This window comes from Thunnus thynnus, chromosome 12, assembly GCF_963924715.1.
Source record: "Thunnus thynnus chromosome 12, fThuThy2.1, whole genome shotgun sequence".
NCBI lineage: Eukaryota > Metazoa > Chordata > Actinopteri > Scombriformes > Scombridae > Thunnus > Thunnus thynnus.
Genome location: NC_089528.1, coordinates 14,907,291 through 14,930,461, shown reverse-complemented (window position 1 = coordinate 14,930,461; position 23,171 = coordinate 14,907,291). Strand labels below are relative to the sequence as shown.

General features: G+C 40.1%; 1 protein-coding gene across 1 annotated transcript in view; it reads left to right on the top strand.

The window, feature by feature from the left end:
• Positions 1–20,069, top strand: part of LOC137194150 (glypican-1-like) — a 77,224-nt gene extending 57,155 nt beyond the window's left edge. Inside the window, exons 4-11 of the mRNA XM_067605758.1 lie at positions 5,533–5,760; positions 6,100–6,263; positions 12,580–12,745; positions 12,923–13,053; positions 14,623–14,754; positions 15,078–15,211; positions 15,837–16,012; positions 16,451–20,069. Coding sequence (XP_067461859.1) covers positions 5,533–5,760; positions 6,100–6,263; positions 12,580–12,745; positions 12,923–13,053; positions 14,623–14,754; positions 15,078–15,211; positions 15,837–16,012; positions 16,451–16,653 — 1,334 coding nt within the window. The 3' untranslated portion in view covers positions 16,654–20,069. The remainder of the gene's footprint in view (positions 1–5,532; positions 5,761–6,099; positions 6,264–12,579; positions 12,746–12,922; positions 13,054–14,622; positions 14,755–15,077; positions 15,212–15,836; positions 16,013–16,450) is intronic.
• Positions 20,070–23,171: the final 3,102 nt, after the last annotated feature.

Here is a 23,171-nt window from a genome sequence, read left to right as displayed (position 1 = left end):
TCAATGGTACCTCTGTGTTACATAGAATCTCTTGTCAATAAAAGAACTTGAAGCAGGAGACAATGAAAGGAGGGCACAGACTAAAGATAGAGAGACAGACCGGAGGTTCTGTACACACCTGGCATTAAAATGCCTCTTGGGTGAGCTGATCACAAGTGGACAGCTCTAAGTACAGGTATGAATGCAACCAAAACGCATTGAGGACACATTGACATCCGATCGCTCAGACCACATTCGGAGGTGGTCTGGGCTGCATATGGCCACATTTGAATGTGTCCTGGGCCACACAGAAGAACCGCTTACTCAAGTAACATCCTCTGTGTAAGCGGAACTATGTACTCATTTGTGTGCCAACGGAGTCATATTAAAGTGCCAAACAACAAAGGGGCAGGTGAGTGGAGCTGAGAGTATGAAGTTAGCAGTATAGCTGTGAATGTAGCACTGTAGAGTTTAGACTATTTGTCTGTGAATAAATGCTACAACTCCTCAAAACCCAAGCCAAGTTCCTGTGTCTTGCTTGCCACCTGCTGATTAAAGTGAAGGGGGTTAGCCATGAAGTTAGCGACAATGGGTTAGCCTAACCTGACCAGGCTCATGTAAGGTGGACTGACCTTTAAGGTGGACCAGCTATTCTCATTTTAGTGACAATCTCAGCCGTTCTTAATGGAGAAATGTCTGGCTGCTGAATCTCTCCCGAGTTTTGCTCTCCTCTGCACCACATTTGGTCTTTGTGAACGGAAATGATGTACTAGTTTATTTGCATATAGAGTGGGGATGTGGGATCTGATCATAAGTGGTCACTCTGCCACTGTGTGTGACGTGACATGCCAGGTGTGACGTGACATACTTAAAGCTGTTTACTTGTGAACAGATCACCCAAGACGCATGTAATGCCAGGTGTGAACAGGGCCAGAGAGACAGACAGGGAAACTTGGCACCCAGAGGTGGCTGTTTAAAACACTGTATTGATTGATAAAAGTTCAAGAGAGTGTAAAAGAGGGTGGAATACTTGAGAGCCATTTTATGTTATATATGTTTGTGTGTGAACTTCAATATGTGTGTGCATGTGTTTAATCAAGTTTAAAACCAGTGGAATAACGTAGGAATAGAGTAGGAATAGAGTAAAAATAAGCCTCTGACATGTCAAGGTGGCCTGGATGTGAAGCTCATAGTGATTACAAATGAAATCATCACCACAGGAAGAAAGTCATTAAGACACACACGCTTGACTTACCTTGTTCTAAATTTGTGTGTGTGTGTGTGTGTGTGTGTGTGTGTGTGTGTGTGTGTGTGTGTGTGTGTGTGAGAGAGAGAGAGAGAGAGAGAGAGAGAGAGAGAGAAGAAAAAGCAAAAAGCAGAATGTGATGGAGGGAGAGTGTGGCTAGAGAGATTTTCTGAATCTACTGTCAAGAAAAAAAAGCAGTTAATTATGCAAATATGCAGTCAAAGTGGTTGGTCTGCAGTAGGGCTTAGCGTTATGGGTGAAACTATTATGACAATACAAAAGGAGTAATTATAGACATATCACAATGTAACACAAATATATGCTAAACTACTAGGTTAATTTTGTGTGCTTTAAATTACAGCTTGCATGGAATTATTAATTTGGACATAAATTTGTAGCAGACTGATATGATAAGACCATATCATCATGATATGGTTCCTCTAAAAGTCATTAAATGATAATATTGAATTATTGCCCTACACTGCAGACCATTAAAACTATATCCAGTCTGGTATGAATTTAATTTCCAAATAAATTGGAGTTTTGTTGCTCAGACAGTCACAGTACATGAAATCATACAGTGACTTCATGAAGCAGTATTTCTTGTGAGGTTGCTAATAGATAATAGTTTCTTCTTGGCTGCTAAATGCATTAACTCTTGCATGTACAGTACAGAATGGTTTGATTTGAAATGTTTGGATTCAATGGCAAAAGTCACCTAATGCAACTCTTAAAGAGCAATTATCAGTCCTTACAACCATTTGACATTGCTATATTAAAGCTTAGTTTTATAAACTGAGGAGCAATATGCTATCCCCATGATTACCACATTGAAAATGAGTAAAACTGACGAAATATCCCAACCACCCTTTGACCCCTCTTTGTTCCCTCTACACCCAAAGTGCTGGTACAAGCGATTAGGTGCCCTCTCCCATCACTCCTTCCCTGGAGGGAAGATGCTGGAGGACAGATGGTGGAGGTCAAGCTTAAGGGATGATAGAGGATTGTGGGAGAGAGTAAAAAGATAGAGGTGTGAAGGAAGGGATGAGCTTGTTGCTCCCTGTATCATGGAGACACACGCACAGATGAAGAACGAGAAAGGTCATTCCTGTGCACGGAAGCACATGTTTGCACGCATGCACAGGGGCTTTGTGTCATACTAATGATGATCATTATTCACTGGGGCTCAAGGGTAGAGGAGAACTCGACAGCATGATAGCATTTAGCAAGATCTGCCCTCCACATGAGATGAACTCAGTGCACATTAGGAATATACTGTAAACATAAATGTGGATAATTCATTTAATGGAGAAAACAACTTTACTCCATCACCTAGATAAAATAGTTTTTGCTGGAACCCATTTCGCTTAGCCAGACTTATGGTATTTTTACAGTATGGATGACAGTACACAGCAGGAATGAATTCTAATGGGGATTAAAAGCAAAGCTGCACCTGTCACAGCAGCTCCCCGTCTGTCTGTCTGCCTGCCACTGTGTACTCTGGATAGTGTGTGTTTTTTTGTGTGCGTCTGTGATCCTTGTGTGTGTACGTGTACATGTGAATGTGCTGTCACTTTGAAGTTGGTTTCTCTGCGCACATGTGAGTATACACATGTGCTTTTCTGCTGACTCCTCGAAGAATATGTTTGTGTGTTGGCTTGCGCAAATGCACATGTTCGTGTGAGTGACAGAGACGCAGATCTCCTGGTACTTTGAGGCTGGCCCAGAGCTGTGTTTGCAGATAGTTTGAGTGGCAGGAGGTCAGGGAACAAGGGAATGACGTGTCATGCAGCCAGGAAGTCTCAGTATAGAACGAACACTGGACATTCAGCCGCCACTGCATCACACGCAAAGACATAGGCTACACACCATTAATTATGTCGCCATTTGTTCTGTGCTCTGAGGTCTGCAGCTATAATGAGGAGCTTACGAGAAAGGTTTTCTCTATCTGGTTGAGAACATTTTCTTGTTTTCCTTTACCCTCATTTAGACATATCACACAATTTAAACCACCATTCTTATCATCTTACAGTAGGACTTAAAACCAAATAGTTATTTGATTTGGGTTTTTTTTTCATTACTGACATAATTCTAGTGTATTAATTTGACACACAAAAAGGTTTCACTATATTAAAATAGAACATATTCTGTAACATGATAAAACTCCCACGTATTGTTAAAATACAATGTTAAATTAAGAAAAAATGCATTTTATGTTACAACCAGTGAGGAGGAGCAGTCTTAGGAGTTCAGCACAATGTAGCAAAAGGGCCAGTATTTAAAATAAAGGCATTTAAAATTTGGTCTTTAGAGATATAATGAATGACAATATTACACTACTCTTACATTACTGAACTCTACTGAAAGAAATGTGAAAGGGAAATTGGTCTTAGTATATGACTTGATGTGTCTAGGCACACAAACCAAATGTATCCAGAAACATCAAGGGACACTCTTGAAGTTATATCCAACATATAACTTCAAGAGTGTCCCTTGAAGTTTCTAGATTCATTTTTCAGTTACTGTAAGCCTTTTGAAGTACTCTAAATGTAGCAAAAGCAAGGCTATGAAATGACTCATGTCTCAGATTGGTTGTCTGCTAGTGGAATTAGCAATCAGCCTTCACAGGAAAGTGTTTCTCTTAACATTAACTACTAAATATATCTTTTCAAATCAGTGGCTCCGACGAGAGTAGACCTTTTAGCTCCCAGTCTGTGAAAATGCCAGAAGAAAGTAGCAAATAACAGCAGCAGTGAAGCAGGCCGGCTGGTGTTTATTAATGAGTGAGAAAGCAGAACAGAGATACGGTATCCAACAAGGCCAGTGCTTAGATAATGCCACGCAGATGGGTCAGGATGAGCTTAGCATATTAAAATTATATAACACCAAGTACTGTGATTGTCTTCAGGCCCTGCTCATGTAGGTGTTTTGCTACTGTATAACTTGACTTGGTTTTTCCCAATGTTGTCGTTAGGGAAACTGCTAGAGGACGGTTTGTATGTTGATTAAATATGGTAGAGTGTGTGTGTCTATGTGTGTCGCTTGTTTGTGTGTGTCATGATGTTTTTGAAAACAGCTTCGTTAGGGGAATAAGCTAACTCCAGGCTGGGTGTCCCCTGTGGAGGCCGCAAACTCCCCTTTTCTCGTCTCCTCCCGATCTGGGGTGGTGGCAGGCAGAGATAAGACACCTACAAAGTAAACACTGCTGCAGACTACAGCTTCCATCTCCCCGCCACAAACACAGGCAGACAAACAGATAAACATGCACACACACACACACACACACACACACACACACACACACACACACACACACACACACACACACACACACATGCACCAGGTTGATCCCATTGTGTATGTGTAGATGCAAAGCAAATGTTGGCCTCAATGGATGGATGGTCCGGGCACACGGATGCTTGTGCTGAACCTTCTGCTGCCATACTCTTGGCAGAACGGGGGCCTCATTTATAAACATTGTTTGCACACAAAAGGGATGGAAACATCTTGATGCCACTGGTCACAGAAAAACAGGAATTTATAAAAACAGACTTGATATGTGAATGTATGCACCTTGACAGAAACTCTGACCTGTTAAGTACAATACAGTTTTAGCTACACTTGTGCAATCCAATACAACATCCCTGTGTTAAATCTTTTTTTTTTTAAAGCTTACGATTTCAATTTTACATTAGATTACACTCAATTCCGTTGCTTTCTTTTCTTTTTTGCATGTATCAGTCAGACTTCAGCATTCTTCTTTTTTTCTAAGATTGAAAGCCTGCCTATCTGTCTGTTTACCTGTCTGTCTGCTTGACTGCCTGCCTCTGCCTGTTCCCCATCTGTAAATTCTTACTCGGAGCAGTATATACTGCACCCTAAAGCACTGTCAATTCTCTGACATCCCCCAGAAGGACACCCTAACTTACTTCAACTTTAGGTTCACTGACAGTATGAGGCAGTGTTGGTAGGCAGCACAAAGCTTTAAGATTAAGATTATTTATATAGAAAAAACATCACAGTTTCTTTAAAGTTTGAAATTCTTATTAGTAATTTGGGAACACTATAGGCAGTTGTTTGGTTCTTAGAAGCTTTTTTCATGCAGTATTTACATTCATATTGAGCAGTAAAAACACTGTACTTGCTGTGAATGATAAGAGTGAGGATATGGAAGGGGAGAAAGAAAACTAATAGGGCACAGTGAAAAACAATGTATATACTTTCTTACCCTATAAACTATGATATAAGAATCAAAGGCATGTTTTCCTTTTGTTTTTAACCATCAACTTTCTATATTTTGTTTTTAGATTACTTCCAGGAGTTGCTGAACCGCTCTGGGAGTACACTACAGGAGAGTTTCAATCAAAATTGGGGCTCCGTATACACCCAGAATTCCCAGCTGTTCTCTGACCTGTACACAGATTTGAGGAGCTACTACCGAGGCTCCAACCTCAACCTGGAAGAGGTGCTCAATGAATTCTGGGCTAGGCTGCTGGAGAAGCTCTTCTACCAGGCCAACAAGCAGTATTTCATAGGTATGCCAAACATCTCTATAGCAGTGGTTCTCAAAGTAGAATTCGGATACCCACAGGGGTCCTTTAGGGGGTTCCAGGTCCCCAGCAAAAGTGGGAATAATTTATTTTCACTATAATATAATATATAAATTTCACTATAATATCCATAAGTAATACAATGACAGAATGTATGACTATTTTGGCAAAAATCTTATCAGATGGGGGACTCTGGGACAAAATATTATCAAATGGGGGTCCATGGTCTAATTTGTGTCAGTTTAGGGGTCCTTGACATGAAAAAGTTTGAAAACCACTGCTCTATACAACATTATAAAATAATAAAATGTTTGTTGATTACAGGGGAGGACTATCTGGAGTGTGTGTCTAAGCAGATAGAAACACTACGGCCCTTCGGTGACACACCCCGTGACCTGAAGATGAAGGTCACACGCACATTTGTGGCTGCACGTTCGTTTGCTCAGGGACTGGTGATCAGTGGGGACGTGGTGCGCAAGGTCTCCCAGGTAAAACTTCTTTTCCCACCCCCTCACCCCAGTTTTCTTTCCAGTTTCCTCCACATTTTCTTCCCTTTGACTGTCATTTATCATGGCATTGCCCTTTTCTCTTCAGTATTAAGGGAGCCTGACAGACTGGTTACTTTTATTGCTTTTGATGGAAGTGACTAACTGCCTCACAAACCTTTTTACTGGTGTCTAATCTGCCCCAAAGCTAATATTCTGTGCTCACAATGCAGGTCCATTTGTATTCTTGCATTATGAGGTCTCTAGTCATCTTTTTCTATAGTGATCACCATTCTTCTTCCTTGATGTGAACACACACACATAAACACACAAATATATGCCTGTTTTTACCAGTCCGTGCACATAGTATTAAGCAGTGGCAGATCAATGTTGCTGGAAACGAGAGGCTCTATAAAGTATGCCCCATGGCTCAGACAATCAGCCCCTACAACAACAGTTAATGTCAGCTCCTCGCTGAAAAATGTCTCCCTTGGCTGCGGGGAGGGTTAATATCTCCCAAGAGAAATGGTCCCCTCAGAGTATAAGACAAGAGTAAGGTTAAGATCAGAGCAAGACTGAGAAATCATTTCAGCTCCAGAAATGGAGGTGGCCGGTATTGATGCACCAGTGAAAAATATTTCCCGTCAGACACTGGGCAAGGAGAGTTGAGAGCAGTGCCCTCATGAGAAATATACACGTCCTCTGAGGAAACAGATGCTGCAGCAGAGATGAATATTACAATTCGTTTCTTGATGAAATATTACAAGGTCAGGCTGTGTGTAAGCATGAAAAGAAAAGAGCAGGAGGAAATAAAAAAAGTAGCATGACAAAATAGGCTCTGGTGCTACTTTCTGACTGCAAGGCCACACAGTTGGATGAATGTCAAAGAAAAAACTATATGATCCTTTTCCCTTTCATTCTGATGTATGTTTCTTGCTGTATGTGTGTTGCTGGGTGGCACATACTGTATGTTAGTGACAGAGTGAGACAGCCTGGCCAAGCGTTTCTCTATTGGCCTCTCTCTTGCTCAGAAAATTTGATACGGTCATATATCTACATGCTAAAAACAAGAAGCAAGCCACAGAAGAACTATCAGCTTCAATGGTCAATATCTCTAATTGGTTAACAAACTGATGTTTACACCTCACTGTCAGTAAAACTGTATGTTGTTTTTTTTTCAGTCTACAAATATAGACCCAGACCAAGATGTTACAGTGCAGGGAGAAGACTATCAGTAGTGCATGAGTTTAAATATTTAGACATAATAATAGATTCACAACTCACATTCAAAACACAAGTTTAAAAAAGGTGTGAACAGAATCAAATTCAATTTGGTAAATATTAGATACATTAGGAACAATTTAAATAACAAGGCCTCAAAGTTGTAAACCAATGCCATGATTGTCTCACACATGAACCAGCTGGACACAGACAGGTAGGACCACATTACAATCAGTAGAAACACTTTGTAAGCAGGCTTTGAAAACATTGGATTAAAAAATCAAATTCATATCATCATTGCAAAATTTTAACTAAATTTGATATCTTAAACTGGGAAAACATCAAATTTGTAGATATTGTACTTGTGTATAATAAAAATTTTCATGGTCTGGCTCCCCCTCCGCTCAATGAATTCATTAAACAAAGTCAAAACTCATCTACCAGAGCTACTACCAGAGGGGATTGTAAAATACCACATAGAGAAAGTACTTTAGTGCAATCAGCCTTTTCCTATAAAGCAGCACATACAACTCTGTCTCCAGATCTATAAAATAGTGCTTTACTGGACAATCAAACATGCTGTCATAATCTGGAGTTATGTCATTGTTTTACTATTTTGTCTGTGCTTATGGGCTTATGTGCTCTTGTATGTTTTCTTTTAATGTTTTCTATATGCCATCAACTTGCCAGGGACTGCAGATGAAAATTAGCCCATATGGCTAAATCTGACACGTTTACATGATAGATCCAAGTGCTCATGTTAATTAATGTGCATTGTCCCTTCTTAAATAAAATAAACATAAACATTAAATAGATGCAATGTCTCACACCTACACAGAGGGACTGGAGGATGTCTCAATTAAGTACCCGCACACAGCTAAATTAGCACTTCCACAGCCACAGGGGAGAAAAATCAGGAATGACAATGAACAAAGCTAGTCTAGCATAGCAGTTAATTGGTGGAAAAACAAGACACAGCATGACAGTGACAACTAAAACTGCTTGACCTGGAGCTAAGGGACTCGTGTAACTAGTCTAATGTAGACAGACATGAGGTAGCTTAGACTCAAGCAAATGGGAGTGCATTAGCATGGGCAGCACACTGTGTTGAAATTGCTATTCATGATTTGTGACTCATGGGTGTACCCCAGGACCAGCCACGTGGCGTATAACCCCGTTAGAGCTCTGTTAGCAAGATGCTAAGCTGATAAGTATCTCTTTTCATTCCCAAATGCACACCGGAGTACACATGCACACAAGTGGTAGAGGTACACACACACAGACTGTAAGCGCTCTCACACTCATACACACCCCATCATTCCATCATTCCCCTCCGATAGTGATGTATATTTCCCCAGTGTGGCTGCTTCTTAATACATATTTCCTGACTAATGCCATTTTGTTTGTGCTGAAGGACATTGAGCGATGTGTTCATTAAACAAAGCTGGCTAGAGGAAAATGTGTAAATAATAAGCGCCGCTTTTACAAAATTTACAAAATCTCAGCACTAATGCCAGGGCACTGGAACTGCTGCCGCTCTGAATGAGGTCACGGACTGCCTTCTGCCCTATTTACACACTCACAGGAAGTCTTAAGAGGGAAGGCAAGAGCACACTGTATTGCGATAGTCATTATGGACAAACTTGGTCAATCTCTGTAAAAAGGGAATTTTCAAGGTCCATTTAACTATACAAGAAGACGGGATGTCTAATTTTCTTCAAGAGGCCAGTTTGGTGCAATTTGACTGAAAGAAGTACAGATTTCAGTCAACTGTTCAATTTCATATTCATAACTTGTGTGCCAGTCTGTGTTGCTGTCCTCCCCGGCACACAATCAGCACTGTGCTGTGACAGCAACAAATGAGATAGTGAGAGACAGCAAGTGAAGAAGATAATACAAAGACTGTGACAAACTCCAGCATCCTCTCTTGTCCCTGTTTTACTTCTCTTTCAATCCTTTATTCTCCGTCTATGTCCAGTAAATTATACTCTGTCATTTATGTTGATATTTTCCAGAGCTATGCCCTGTGCTGTCTTCTGTCTCCTATAAGTGTGAATAGCTTGGTATACTAATTTGAATCTTAGCTTTCCCCTCCTTTCTCCTGTAATTCTATCTTCGATTGATTGGACCTAATGAGACAACCGCTCCTATTTATAGCTATGTATTGCCACTTAAAGGGCCCAGTGACTGAAGATGTTTACCACATGCTGCTTAGGGAGGTATTACACTGCTTGAGTGCAAACCAGGATAGAATAAAACAAAATTCTCGCTTTGTATGTGTGTGCGCAGGAGGTCTGTTTTTGCTACCAACTAAGAAGAAACATGACATGAATCCCTGCTTTGTATTAGTTTGATTAGCCGTGACAAATAGGAGCTGTAGTGAAAGGTGATGAAAGAATATTGTGAAAGGAGGCTGGGAATAGACCATAGCAGAGCAGAGAGAGACCAAGATGCGTTATTACTGGAAAAGTGAATAAATTAAAAGATGTGCTTGTAAGACAAAAAGAGAGATCTTATCAGTAGAATGCGTTGATGTCTTTCTTTTCTTGTACAGTATTAACTGCTCCCTTGCTTCGCTTTGGGCTGCACCAGTTGCTGTGTCCTCAACTTTTTCTGGACTGTTTTATTCCCTCTGGAAGGGGAGTGGAGGAAGTAGGCCACGCGCCACATAGCTCACTCTGGAGGCAAGGAGTCTGGATTGGCTCACTCTATAACACAAGGGGGAGAGGTCGCTCATATATCCTTACTAATTACAGAGACAGGACAGTTAGGGAGAGAGAGAGAGAGAGAGAGCAAGAGACAGAAGAGTCTTAGGCTCGATTGCCGCGGGCAATACAGAGACAGGTATGGGGAGCATGCTGTGAAGGTGAAGCAAGGACAAGTAAGGGTATGGGTGTTTAAAATGTAACACAGCCACATCAAAGAGACACACATGCAAACTTGCAGAAGAGAGTATTTCAAATCTAAAACTTTCTCTTGATATCTCTTGATAGGCCGGTATAGAGATGATTCAAATGAAGCCAGACTGAGGGCAGTGTTTTTGTTTGTAAGGTGTCGATTGATGCTGAAACATATAGTTTTCTTATTCATTATTTCAACCCATAAGAAAAATGATCAACAGATTGATCTATAATAAAAGTAATCATTAGTTGCAGCAGTTCTTTTAATGGTTTTAATGTGACAGCCTCTCCTTCACAGCGCTTGGTGCACCACAGATCCAAGGTTACAGAGGAAGTTGTCAACATCAACCTCCAATTAGCACTACAGAGAAGTTACACACTGTTTCATGTCTGTTGTGCCTGACCAGGGATTCCCAGCATTAATACTGTGCAGATGATGTAACAGAAACTAGATTAATGACTGCCTCTCCTTGATAAGTATTTCATTAACATAACCCTCGGTTTTCTGCTCCCCTGCCAACGCCCCTTTGGTGAATCTCATAGTTTTTTTAACATCCCCCATATCATTCTCTCTGCCCATCCCCACACGCTCCCTTCCCTCGCTCCTCTCTCTCACCAAAAAAGCATTCGTCTGACTCATCCCTGGCTAATGAGTGGTAGGGTAAGGATGGAAGGAGGGGAGGGGGGGTAGAAAAGGAGGGCAGGAGTGAGGATCTGACTCATGTCTCATATGACTTGAGATTAAGCCTGGGAATGTGGTTATTGCTTTTTCTGTGTCACTTATTTCACTTTAGGCTGTCCTCCTTCTGCAACTGGCAATAATTACCAAATGTTATTGATGTATTTTATGCATCAGAGATGCTTTTACTAATTTAGGCTTATTATGTGTTTTTGTAATGTAATTTAAGATTTCATTCTGAGTTGAAACAGTGTTGAAATAAATTACTTTTGCCTTATGTGGATCACATACAATCCTTGTGGGATATCTGGGTTGATAAACCCATAAATAGTAATAGACTATTGCCAAAGAAAAAGACTAAAGGCAGAAAAATACAACCCAAGCTAGAATGTATCAAATGAAGGTTGTTTGAAACTTAACAACCAATATTTTCAACATTAGAATGTGAGGGAAAGTATGGATCACAAAAAAAGATCCATTCAGAAAACATCAAAAGAGCTATGAACTGCTTAAAGTACATATAATAAAATGCACACCAGAATTTCACGATGAAGGACTACTGTAAAAAGAGGGTTCCTTTTTACTGATTATATTTATCAGGGGTAAAGGCTACTGTTTGTGGTACCAAGGATGTAATTTTAGCCTGAGAATGATCATTTTTGTGAGCATGTAATTATGCTGAGCAAATTTGAATCTGTACTAAACTACTGACAGGTCTGTAGAATGTTGAAAGTGTCAATAATTTGTTTTCCCACCTGATCCCTATTGTTGTCCTATTTCCGCTGTATATTTGTTAAAAGCTGGTTTTAACTGTGACTTTGATGATGGAAGAACAGTTTCCAGGAAAAGCATCAGGCTGGCCCAGATGTCAGCTTAGAGGAGCTTTGTATGCCTAGCTGGGTTTGTTCCATCTTTCTCTCTCTCTCTCTCTTTCTCTCTCACACACACACTTCCTGAGGTTTTGTATGCATAGCTGTACTCTCTTGTGAACAGAGCTTACTGGTATTAACCCAGTTTCACTTTTCACGCACGAAGGCCCTTTCCTGGGGGAACAGCCTTGTGGGATAGTGAGAGAAATGGAAGGGGCAGGAAGGATGGAGTGAGGGACTGAGAATACTCGTATGAATGTCAGGGCCTTTTCATCGCATGTGAAACAAAAAGCAAATTCTCCCAAAGTGGTTTCCAAGGAAACTGTGCTGAATGAAAGTCTGGTGCAAAGTAAAAAAAAAGGTCACCATGGGAGGTGACCTCCCACGGTTCTATGACTGTCATTGTCTAGTATAAGGAATTTACATCTTTACATTCTTATTAAAATTGAACAGTTGTGTATAACAAAAATTTAATTCTCATGTAGCAGCAGAGCTTTTAACAGTCAAAGTGGTCAAATGTACAGTTTGATCACCTGCTGCTATCATTTGTATCTTTTAGACTATTCGATCATGTATGCTTGATAGAACAATTTTCATTTCATTTTTCATCCAGGTGATGTATGTTTATTTTTGTCTTTGCCCTACTACAGGTGCAGCTTAGCCAGGAATGTATGCGGGCCACGATGAGGATGACTTACTGTCCCCACTGCCGTGGCATGGCCTCTGCCAGACCTTGTGCCAACTACTGCAGCAACGTCATGAAGGGCTGTCTGTCCAACCAGGCTGACCTCAACACTGAGTGGAGGCACCTGGCAGGTGGGGAACACACCCACATACACATTCCCACTGGCATCCAATTCAAGCATATGTTTGGGTTCATCCTACACATGATGTTACTTTGTGCGGCTAACACAACTGAATCATTCTACCAAGGTAATACATATGAAACATTTCACACTTTCTTCACACTGACTGTTCCTCCTGTCTTTGTAGAAACGATGATTCAAGTGGTTGATCACTTTGATGGCTCATCTGGTGTGGATGTTGTGGTCCTTTCCCTCCACAATCGCATATCAGAAGCCATGCTCACCATGACGGAGAATATAGACACCATCAACAGCAAGGTCAGAACAATTATTTAGTTTAATGTTATAGAGAAAATCTTGAGAAGATTTGAAACCAAGTTTTAAGGGGCCTTTTAAACTTGGTAAATCCCAAAAAAATACTGTTTACTGTCTTAAGAAAAGCAAATGTGCAAACCATCAAATATTCAGTGAACTAAGTTCAAGCTTAGATCATTTTTGTGATTGAACCTGAATCCCACAGACCGCACACACACCCCTTGCCCCTACATTCATCTGTACAATAAACACCTATCCTACCACTAAATAAATGCTGTTAAAATAAAAGGATGTGAGTCATGACAGAACCTACAGGCCAACCGTTTACTTCACTGTTTAATGGTGTTTGAGAAACACTTTTATATGATCCTTAAAAGGTGCTGGCAGCAATGAAAATCTGAGTTGTTTGGTGGAAGGTGGAAAACAGCGTAGATGGTGAGAGGTAAGACAAAGCTTCCTCTGTGCTGGTTTGCTGTTAAAGAGCCTGGCTGGCTTGAGGTGAACCATAGCCTGGCGGACTGCCTCTGACCTGGTTCAGTATGGTGATCACACACAGCTTCAGCTTCTGATCTTCATCTCATGGGAAAAGTGCTGTTTTGATCCCATAGAAGTCAATTGCTGTCCTTAGTCTAGTATTATAGTAGACACTGTGTAGAACAGATTATCAACCTATTTACATAATCTGCTGACATCAAACCAAAGCCATATGTTGGGTTGTGTGCTTTCTTCATAAAATATACCAAATACAGATATAGAAACTGCAATATTATGTATGCTATGTATATGCAAATGTTCCTGAAGGTATTCTGCCACTTCTCCATTGTAACAGAGTCAACACCACATTTCTTCTACCCATTATTCAATCTACTGTGAACTACACAACACCAGCGAGTTATAGTGACAGACATGACTGGAAGCTTAAGACAGGATTATTTTATAGTTATGTGTGAAGGTTCAAAGGCTTGAGGCTCTCCTAAGAAGGCCAGATTGGATGACAGATTGACTGCAGTACTCCTGTATTCCCTCAGCTCCATTTATATAATTTAAGCCCCATCAGGACAAGTAGCATCCTCTGAGCTGTGAATCATTCTGCTGGAGCGATGCTGTGATTGACTCTTGGGACCCTGCAAATAACCAGTACCAATAATATGCTGAAATGCACTTTGTGTACATATTGATAAGTTGGTTTAACAAACACAAACTGTTTTGCTGATGCAGTATGAATATGGATTTATAGGATTCTATTCAGAGAGCTGCTTTCAGCGTTATCAGATTTCAGTCTTAACACCAATAAAGATATAGGGTATGAACTACATATGGTAGGAAAATAGAGTTTATAGAGTGAGTCTGAAGCCTTATAGTTCAAGTTACTTGTTGAAGCTGAAGATATAATTAATGGTAAAGCACTTACAGTAGATCTATTTCAGACCTTGACATGTTTTGAAAGAAATGGATGTACTTTAAGCTTTTGTCTGAACATTTCCTTGTTGAACACTTTTGGTTAACTTGTCTCTCTTTCCCACATCTTCTCTCTTCTGTTCCGTCTTCTCTTCTTTCTTTCTCCCATCCCAGTTGTTTCAGGCATGTGGCAGCCTCGGAGAGAGAGGAACCAGCAGCACAGGCACAGGAGTGGACGACTTCATGAAGAGAGGGAAGGTTATGGTGGAGGACACAATGGGATCCTCTAACAAACTGGACAAACTGGTTAGTATTTACCCAAGTGAATCTGAATCCCTGTTGTTGCTCTCTGATGGCCTCATCTGGCCCATTCATGGTGCTGTTTTATGATGCAGGAGCCATTGCTCATCATGGGCAATTAAAGCCCTTTTGATGTTCATTTCACCTTTACACAGGCGACTATGAGGTGATTAGAGGGCAATGAATGCTTGGATTGGTGATTAAAGCAGATGACTGAGCACTGCAGTTGGTTATTTACGAGACAGGAGTTTCTCTTAATCTCTTGTTTGAGTGTACCATCAAGCTATGACTTTTTTGGGCCAAAGTATAAAAGAACATGCTCTCTTCAGGTGTCTGATGTAACCGCAAGACTGAAGGAAATGCAGCCGTACTGGGTTTCTCTTCCAAGTCTTCTCTGCAGTGACAGAGTGGCCACCGGTGCAGGGGCTGAGGATAAGTGTTGGAACGGCATGAACCGTGCCAGGTAGGGCATATAACATATGCTGCTTTTAATTAAATGCACACTGTTGGTTACTACTGGGCTCATCGAACATCTCAAACAAACATCTTTACAAAACAGTTTTTTATGCACTAAATGTTGAAGGAATAATCCCAGCCATCAAATTTCAAGTTTCATAATGGATTCAGTGTTGAAATGAATCTTCATATTAAAGTGAGTCTATATATGTTTTGAAAGAAGAAATAACACAATCTTCAATCTTCAATTCATTTGGTATGGTAGTACCAATATCTTATGGTGGCAAATGATAGCAAACTTTAGATAGTAAGTGCTGTGTAACAGACATATTGAGTCACAGACTTTAGATCTTCTCTACTTGCACAACAAATAAACATTTCAAAGGTTTATCACAAAAGTAAAACAAGAAGTAAACATACCAGACCTCACCAGGAGACATGTTAGTTATGTCCTAATTTCGGTCACACTTTAGTCAGGTCTTAAAAGCAACTGAATCCAAAGCTAGAAGTGGAGGAAATTCAATGTCACAGTGGGCTTTGTTCAGCAAAAGTTGCATAGTCACCAATTAACTGTGATGAAATGATGAGAAGTTTAAGATGTCACCTGCTGAGCAACTGTTTGTGTGTGCCAGGTACCTTCCCGAGGTGATGGGCGACGGCCTTGCCAGCCAGATCAACAACCCTGAAGTGGAAATTGACATCACCAAGCCAGACATGACAATACGCCAACAGATCATGCAGCTGAAGATCATGACACACCGCCTGAAGAATGCTCTCAACGGCAATGACGTGGACTTCCAGGACACCAGTGAGTACTTTACAACCAGTACCATCACAACCCACAAGTTTCTAAACATTCACAAGAAACTTCTGAGATGACTCACAGAAAATGGTTTTTCACAAGTTCTAGATTAAGGGGAATAAACAAGTAACAAAAGCAGTATTTTTCGAATTAAGACAATGGTATAAAAATTCTAGGCATACATTCAAAGTACCATTTTGAAAAATTAAGGTCATATCTCTTTTTTCTTTTTTTTGCAATAACTGGCAGTAAAATTTCCACTCATTTTTGGATAGTCAACCTCATATTTTATTGCTAGTTGTATGCATATGTATAGTACTTTTGTATGTATGAGTATATGGCAATTGCATACATATGTTAATTATTTGAATATATTGACAGCACCATTTGTAAATTTGACCTATGTTTTACCATCAGACTCATGTCCTGACCCTCTGTTTGTAGGTGACGATGTCAGCGGTTCAGGAAGCGGCATGTGCACTGACGATATTTGTTCCCGGAGCCAACGCCCTGTTGTCCCCATCACTGAACGACCCAACCTCTACCCTCCAGAACAGGAGAAGGTGATGAAAGCCTCAGCCAACCAGAACCTCCCCTTCATCACCATTTACCTGCTTTCACTGCTTGTTTTGCTGCTCCGGCGATAATTGACGGGGGAATCTACCAACCGGGACTGAGTTTGGGACATGGGGTTAGGGAGAGTCTGAAAGGGGAGGGAGGAGAAGTTGGGGGTTAGTTACTTTGCCAAAACTAAATAAGGAAACAACAAAAAAAATCATTTGGATGGACATGGATGGTTTTGGATTAGAACAAAATGGAATTACGAGTATTCATAAATGTTTTGGTTCTGCTCTCGTCTTTTATTTCTTGCTATATTATTACACCATTAGAGCTGGTCTTTTTGCATCTTCTAATGTTTTGTTTCTGGTGTTTGGGTTCTTTGAGATTATATCTGTACCTAAGACATGAATAAGACTATCGCTAACAGTATGTTGGTGTTGACACCGTGGGGAGAGGGAGAATTGGGCTTGCAGTGGCATTCAGATACATGTATGTGTTATTCCACTCACTTTATTACACAGCACTTAGTTATTCAGTAGAATTATTTATTTATTAATACCTGACAATAGACCCCAGAGTGGTTTACCACTCCCCAATATTTATAGAAGAAGTACACAAACCACAAACTTAATTGATGTATTGATGACTTTTAAAGGACTATAATCTGGACAGCACGGCCCACCAGACCTCCTAATGCATTAAGCCTCACAATATCATTACAGTCACACACACTCTCTCAGAGAGGATGAGAGCACTCTGCGTCAGCATTTTTTGCCATTTCATCATGTAAGCTGTAATAATAGCCGTGATCACATTCACACTGACATGATCATCTAATGTGGGAGTAACGTGACCCATCCGCCACTCCATCCATCCACTCATCCCTACACCCCCCCCCCTCCCCCCTCCCCCCTCCCCGCTGAGGCATTTCTCCCTCTCTCTCCAGACCCTGTAGGATCAACTCAAGAGTCTGGTGTAAGCAAAACACATGTTAGGCTGGGTCAGGTCTCAGATGACAGTATCTTCCCACTATAGAGCACTGTATGTGGAATGTAGGTGTCAGTTTAAGACTGCCCTCGCAGCAAAGGATTGACACTTCATGATTTTGGAAGATGTGTAGCAGAGCAGAAAAGTACACAGAAGCAGAAACACTGCTGTCATGTAGCTTTTTTTCAGTATTCCTTTTATGTGCGCAGTGCAGAGCAAAAATATAATACGCATCAATTTGTGTGTTCCCTGCAAAGGCCCAGTGTTCCTGTGATTAGCATCATAATTGCAGCCAACAATGTCATATGTTTTTGTCGAATAGCAGCAACGATCCCTATCACAGTGAAAGCCACACCTTGCACGTCTTTGAACCGTTCTACTATTTCTATGGCAGACACAACAGTGTACATATTTTTGATTGCTTTTCTGTTGTTTTTCAGGACAAAAAATAGCCAATTAGGTATCAAAATTTTATAATGGGCAAATCATTGTATGCTATAACTCTTATTTCTTTCATCATCTGTCAGAGTATCCGTATCTGCCTTCCAATTTTCTGCAACTTCTCTGTATCAGTGCCTCTTTCCTCCCACCCCCAACTCCCTCTACCCTTCTACCCACTCATCAGTTATAATGACCTTTAAAGCGTTCCTCGTGCTTTTTACATGATAGGCAAGGCAATATGATAATGACACAGTGCTTCGTTATGTGTCAACCTTACTGGGAATGTTGTGGGAACGCATGTGTAAGGCTTTTCCTGATGAGAAGCTTGCTGGGAGGAAACACGCACCACATTTTAATTCAAAGAAATGTCAAAGCTCTCATTTAAGAAACGCCGTGCGCAGGATGACGGGACAATGGTTGCATGTATGTATGTGTGTGGATGTGTGTACTTGTCTATGATTGATATAGCAAACAAAGGATGGACGATCGAGCCTTTATTAATCTTGTTTGGATGGCACAGAAATGAAATGTATCAGACTAACATTGTCTGGCTGAGTGCTATTTAACTCACAGCAATGGAAGATTAATATAGTTAAGTTTTCAAAAATGGGATTTTCAACCTACTACTGTAATAATTCCCAATCCGTATTGATGGTGTCTGTGCTTGTCAGTATTGTATGTGACAGTGAAATGGAATGTGGAGGACGCTAATGGACACGTTTTTTTTTTCAATTACATCATTGCTTCAGTTGCACATTGGGACAATCCACTATAATTAATTTTATGAAAAAATCTAAATGTCCCTACACAGTTAATAATACTGTAGATCCAACTGAGATGTTAAGAGTTAAGTCAAACATTGACAAGCACATCTGTTCAATACTTGGTTAATTACTGCTCTGAAAATGGGTGAGGTTGTTGTCATATTTGTTGCCTGACAGGTTACTTTGATAGTATTTTCTTTTTTTGACATGCTTTATTAATGAATGCTATGTTTCTGTGTGTGCGTATGTGTGTGTGTGTGTCTGTCTCTCTGTTAGTCCCTGGTTAAGAAATCTGCCTGTGACTGCCTTTGACACTTTGTCCAGGGTTGGGGTCAATTTTGAGAAAAGAGACATATAATGTTATTAGATGTTCCATTGGGGGGAAAAAAATACAATTTTTAAACAAAGAGCAAAATAGGAAGAACACCACATGGGTCTTCTTTTTGCGACCCTCGAGAAAAAAAAAAATCTGAATATGAATGTGAAAGTGCACATTATGCCCTGTAAAGAATGAGAAAGGACTCCAACTGTGATGGTGACATTCCAATTCAAAGACGACTTGCGACTTTAGACTCACATCTTCAGTTTCAATGACTGCCTCACAATGTCATCGGCTGAAATTTGCACACCCCCCCCCCAACCCCACCCCTCCCCCACCCACCCACCCACCACACACACAACCCCCCCAACCCCACACCCCCTTCTCTCCTCCTTCACCTTTTGATCTCATTAATTTGTTGCCCAAAGTCCCCCTCCCTTTTATAAAACCTGCACTTTTATGAGGCCAATAAATGGCATTGTCTGCACAAAGACATCACAAGATGTTCGATCAATACGCAAGTCAACACCTTCCAGAAACGACTATTGATTGGGGATGTGTGTATGCAGATAGATACGGCCCAGCAAGATGTCTCCTGTTCAACTGTGGTGAAACAGTGTAAACAAAAAGCCCCTAAGTGTGAGAGGAAGCGGGAGAAAGGTTAGTCTAGCGCACCTCGATCCCTCCCTCATTCACTAGGTGGCAAAATGCAAAGCTGATTATCCTGATAACTGTTTAAAGACAGCTTTATATTCTACACTGAGTTGAACATGGAAGGCATTTCTGAAAGGTGCCAATTTATGAGGAAAAAAAAAGTACTTTTCATTTTCTTGCTTTTATTTACTTTGGTTTTAATGTTAACAGAAATCTATGGAGAGTTTGTGCTTATGGTGAAGATAGATGCCAGAAAGAGGTTGAAAAATACAAATGTCTCATTTGCTGTTGTACCTGAAATCTTGTGTCAATTATATACATTGTAAGATTTTCAAAATGCCTGTGTCCAGTTTCTTTAATGGTGGTGTGTTTTAGTTGGTGTGTGTGTGTGTGTGTGTGTTTGTGTTTGACAAAGAAAATGCGAAAAAAGAATTAAAACCCATATGACATTGTTTTATACTCACATCACAAACTATTTAACTCACACAACTAACATGCAGATCCACTGTATCTCTATTTTTTTTTTTTTTTTTTTTTTAAAGAAAGGAAGTCTCTGCTTTACTTGAGTCTGCCCACGTTGTTTACCAGAGCAAACCGGGGCACACTGCCACCAAGAAAGGGCCAGTTCACCCCAGTGATGATGTCAGAGGTGACAGCTGCTATCTGGTGTTGCCACTCAGGAAAAACTGCCACATGTTCAGAGCACACTAGGCGCTTTGTCTTGTTTCTGTGTGCTCTGTGTAGACAATGAAATGATCACCCCCCTCAGGATAGTTTTAACAAGATGTACTTGACCATGATCCTATGGGATATTGAAATGCCACGCTACATATATATACATAGTGCAACAGTGGCAGCAGTGTTTCCATGTCTGTTGTTAGGTTGCAGATGCCAAAAATGCTGGGAGAAAAGGCAACTTGAAGTCACGTCAGGGCAGAAATATTTAACTAAGATTACGAATATTAAAGTGTGTCACAATAAATCTCAAGTGCCACCCAGCCAGGCTGCCAAAATGCACCGAGTCTATCCTTGTAGGGTCACCAGTCTGATCTTGTTCACACCAGTGTCTGTTTGATGTCACAACACAGGAATCCAAAGACAAACTCAAACTGTGCCCAAATAAATTTAGCAATCCCAGCTCACTTAAAAAAAAAAAAAATCATCTCATACTTAATGCATTTCTACTCACTGATAGCATGCATTTGCTTCTCTGCTGTAAGACAAATGTAAAATAAGTGAGTCTGGTATATTCAATTTAGCTGAAATTATTAGTCATTTTTCTACAGTTCTCCCTGCTGCTGTACACACATGCATGCAGACACATTCACATTCTCAGCTATCGATTGTGTCTGAAGCTTTTCGCCTTCTTTCTTACTCACAACTGCACACATACACAAAGTTATTCCCAGCCTTTTGGCTTTCAGCTTGTCCTTTGGTTTGAAGCACTTTTATGAGCGACTGCTTCACAGCCCTTACATGGTCTCTGTATTTGAAATATCAATTCAACAGGGCAAAACACTTGTCAATAAAATCTCTTCAGCTCAGTTCACCCTGAACTGCCTTTATCTTCAGGCCCCATGACATCTTACAGTAACATGCTACCAGGATTGTGCTCTTATGAAACCCATTAACATATGTTATTTTCAGACATGTAATGCAATGAAAACAGACTAATGACATATAACACATTTCTGAATAGATTTCCATTTCAGCATCTAATTGCGTAGCTGGATTAATTCAAATGTAATCTGTGGAGTAGTGGAGAAAATTGGCTTTCTATCTTATTCTCTCCTCAGCAGCAGGTTCCACATTAAACCTACCAAATCTTTTAACTCTATGTTACAGTAAGTGAATGTTTGATCAAATAAACACAGTATTTGGAGTAGTTATCATATAGTCTTAGCTGCTTTATCCCATCTATTTGAATTTGGATTACACAAAGAATGTGTGCAAGTTTTCACATCAAAATGCCAAAGATTCAAAAAGAGATAGATCCCCTGTAATTTTTTACATCAGTGTCAAGTCTGGAATTTCAGCCAAAAATACTCAGCGGCAGTCTGTTCTCCAGCTAGATTTCCCTACATGGCTGCAAATCCGCACTGTGCTCTTTTGCCATTTGGCTTATTAGACATATTCTCTCACCTTTTTCTCTCTTTGATCTGCTCTGTAATTGAACTAAAGCCTCCCGCTCCCTCTGTGTTTCTCTCTCTCATCCTCTCTGATATCAAGCTGTCTGAGTTGTTATATAATTTTACATCAGTACTTATATTCGAGATCAAGGGCTGCAGATCATTGCCTCTGTCAGATGACTGAATGTGAGATGGGTCAAACTACAAAAACCTCATACTGAAAAATTATACCTCAGGTTACACGGTGCAAATGCACATACTGCCACCTAGTGGAAAAAGGGTTTCATTACATTATAAGGTAAAATGAGACAGATGAAAAAGAGTTGAAATAGACGTTACGGTTATAAGGATGTAGTATGTATGTGTGGAGAGACATCAAACTTGACCAGACAAAACTATCTTTAAGGCATAAATTACAACTTCTATGACAACAATTATTTTGTTAGGATCCATTTATTTTGTTTGCAATTTTTTTTTTTAGCATCCAATGTCTACCACCTGTAAAGTGGCAAGTCTGGTGGAATATGTTGTCGTACTTACAGTATTTGTTCAATTTACTATAAAGAATAACATACAGTAATACCAGCTAAAGCTCTTGTGATTCAAGATTCAACTAGAAGTGTCAGGATGTGTTAGTCCACCCAGTAGTGAAGCTTGGTGTGGTCAGCAGAACTGACATAAGCAGAGAAGGTTTGTGAAGCAATGTTTTTAAGCTTGGTGTTAATTATTCAAAGTAATCTGAGTACCCAAGACCGAGATACTGGATAATACTGTATAATAGACGGTGGTGGCAGATCACAATTTTCTTCAAGTGAAATCATGTGATACTTACAACTTACTTACTTTCAAAATGAAATTACATTTGCCCCTGTGTGTTTCTAGCATAATTATCATTTAATATTTGACAATACTGTATTGATGATTACCATTTACTGTAAATCATGATGCACAACATACTAATGTCAATGCTTTTGCAGAGTTTAAAACTAGAAACTTTTAGAAATACCTCCAATAAACAGGTTAATGACTGCCTACTTTAATGTAGGCAGACATGTCCACATAGTGTAATGTTTGCAATATAAAAGATGTAATAATGTATGTATTAATTGTTTGGTTACATTTTTTCGGCATGCACACAATTAGGCTTCTTGATCCTGTTAGTTCAGGACACATGTTGGTTTGGTTTGTTTTGAGCTGCTCATTTCTATCTTTAGATTGCTGTCAGATCGCACTGCAAAGCTCCAAAGGTCCAATCAAAGATTGTGGTAAAACAAAAACAAAAATTCTAAATCTTTGCAAACATCCAAGCA